We start from the raw sequence: 918 nt of genomic DNA on the forward strand, positions 1-918 counted from the left end.
AGACGCCACAGGGCTTTCCCAGCAGGCTGTGCAGCCACAGAGCATAGGGAGGGTGCTTTCCCAGCATGCCATGCAGATATGCAGCTCTGGTGGCTAGCAGTGTCAGGGAGGGGTGGGGGGGGGGGGAGGTTCCTAGCATGCTGTATGGCTGGGAGTGGAACTCAGGGCACAGCCCTCTGACATATGTGGACCTTCCCAGCATGCCAGCATAGTGTGACTCCCTGGTGCAGTGGGGGCCTTTCCAGCATGCTGTATGACCCACCAGGGTGTGGGGGAGTGCTTCTTAGTATGCCAAGGTGCCATGGGGCTTCGGAGGGAGCAGGTGTCACGTCCTCCAGTGCAGGGCAGGTGCGGGCTTTGCAGAATGTTGCAGGACCATACAGCTCCAGGTGGGCTGGTGGTGTGCCCCGCCACATCGCAGCAGGCCCTGCATCCCAGCCCCAGAGGCTTCTGGGAGGTTTTTTGGTAGCAGCTTGTGGGCCTCAGCTAAGAGCTTGCCCCCATGCCCGTTATTTGCCCTTGTGGGGCGGACACCATGGGGCACCCCAGCCCCTTGGGGCAGCTCTGATTGACGCCTGCGCCCTCTTTCCCCCTGCCCGCAGTCCTCAAGGCAAAGCCTTCCGCTCCAAGGTGGAGCTCATCGCCTACTTCGAAAAGGTAGGAGACACCTCTCTGGACCCTAACGACTTTGACTTCACGGTGACAGGCCGCGGCAGCCCCTCACGCCGGGAGCACAAGCCCCCCAAGAAGCCCAAAGCCCCCAAGGGCCCTGGCACAGGGCGGGGCCGTGGGCGCCCTAAGGGCAGCGGAGCAGCTGCCAAGGCCAGGGCAGGCCCAGTTGAGGGTGTCCAGGTGAAACGCGTGGTGGAGAAGAGCCCGGGAAAGCTTCTGGTCAAGATGCCCTTCCAGCCAGGTTCA

At 63.0% G+C, this 918-nt stretch overlaps 1 protein-coding gene across 1 annotated transcript in view; it reads left to right on the top strand.

Annotated features, from left to right (window-relative positions):
* Positions 1 to 918, top strand: part of MECP2 (methyl-CpG binding protein 2) — a gene marked incomplete at its 3' end in the record, with an annotated part of 2,170 nt that overhangs the window by 531 nt on the left and 721 nt on the right. Inside the window, 2 exon segments of the mRNA XM_025213673.1 lie at positions 603 to 915; positions 917 to 918. The exon segment at positions 917 to 918 is cut by the window's right edge and continues 721 nt beyond it. Of these exon segments, the coding sequence (XP_025069458.1) occupies positions 603 to 915; positions 917 to 918 (315 nt within the window).

Source organism: Alligator sinensis, unplaced genomic scaffold (genome assembly GCF_000455745.1).
Source record: "Alligator sinensis unplaced genomic scaffold, ASM45574v1 scaffold137_1, whole genome shotgun sequence".
Taxonomy (NCBI): Eukaryota; Metazoa; Chordata; order Crocodylia; family Alligatoridae; genus Alligator; species Alligator sinensis.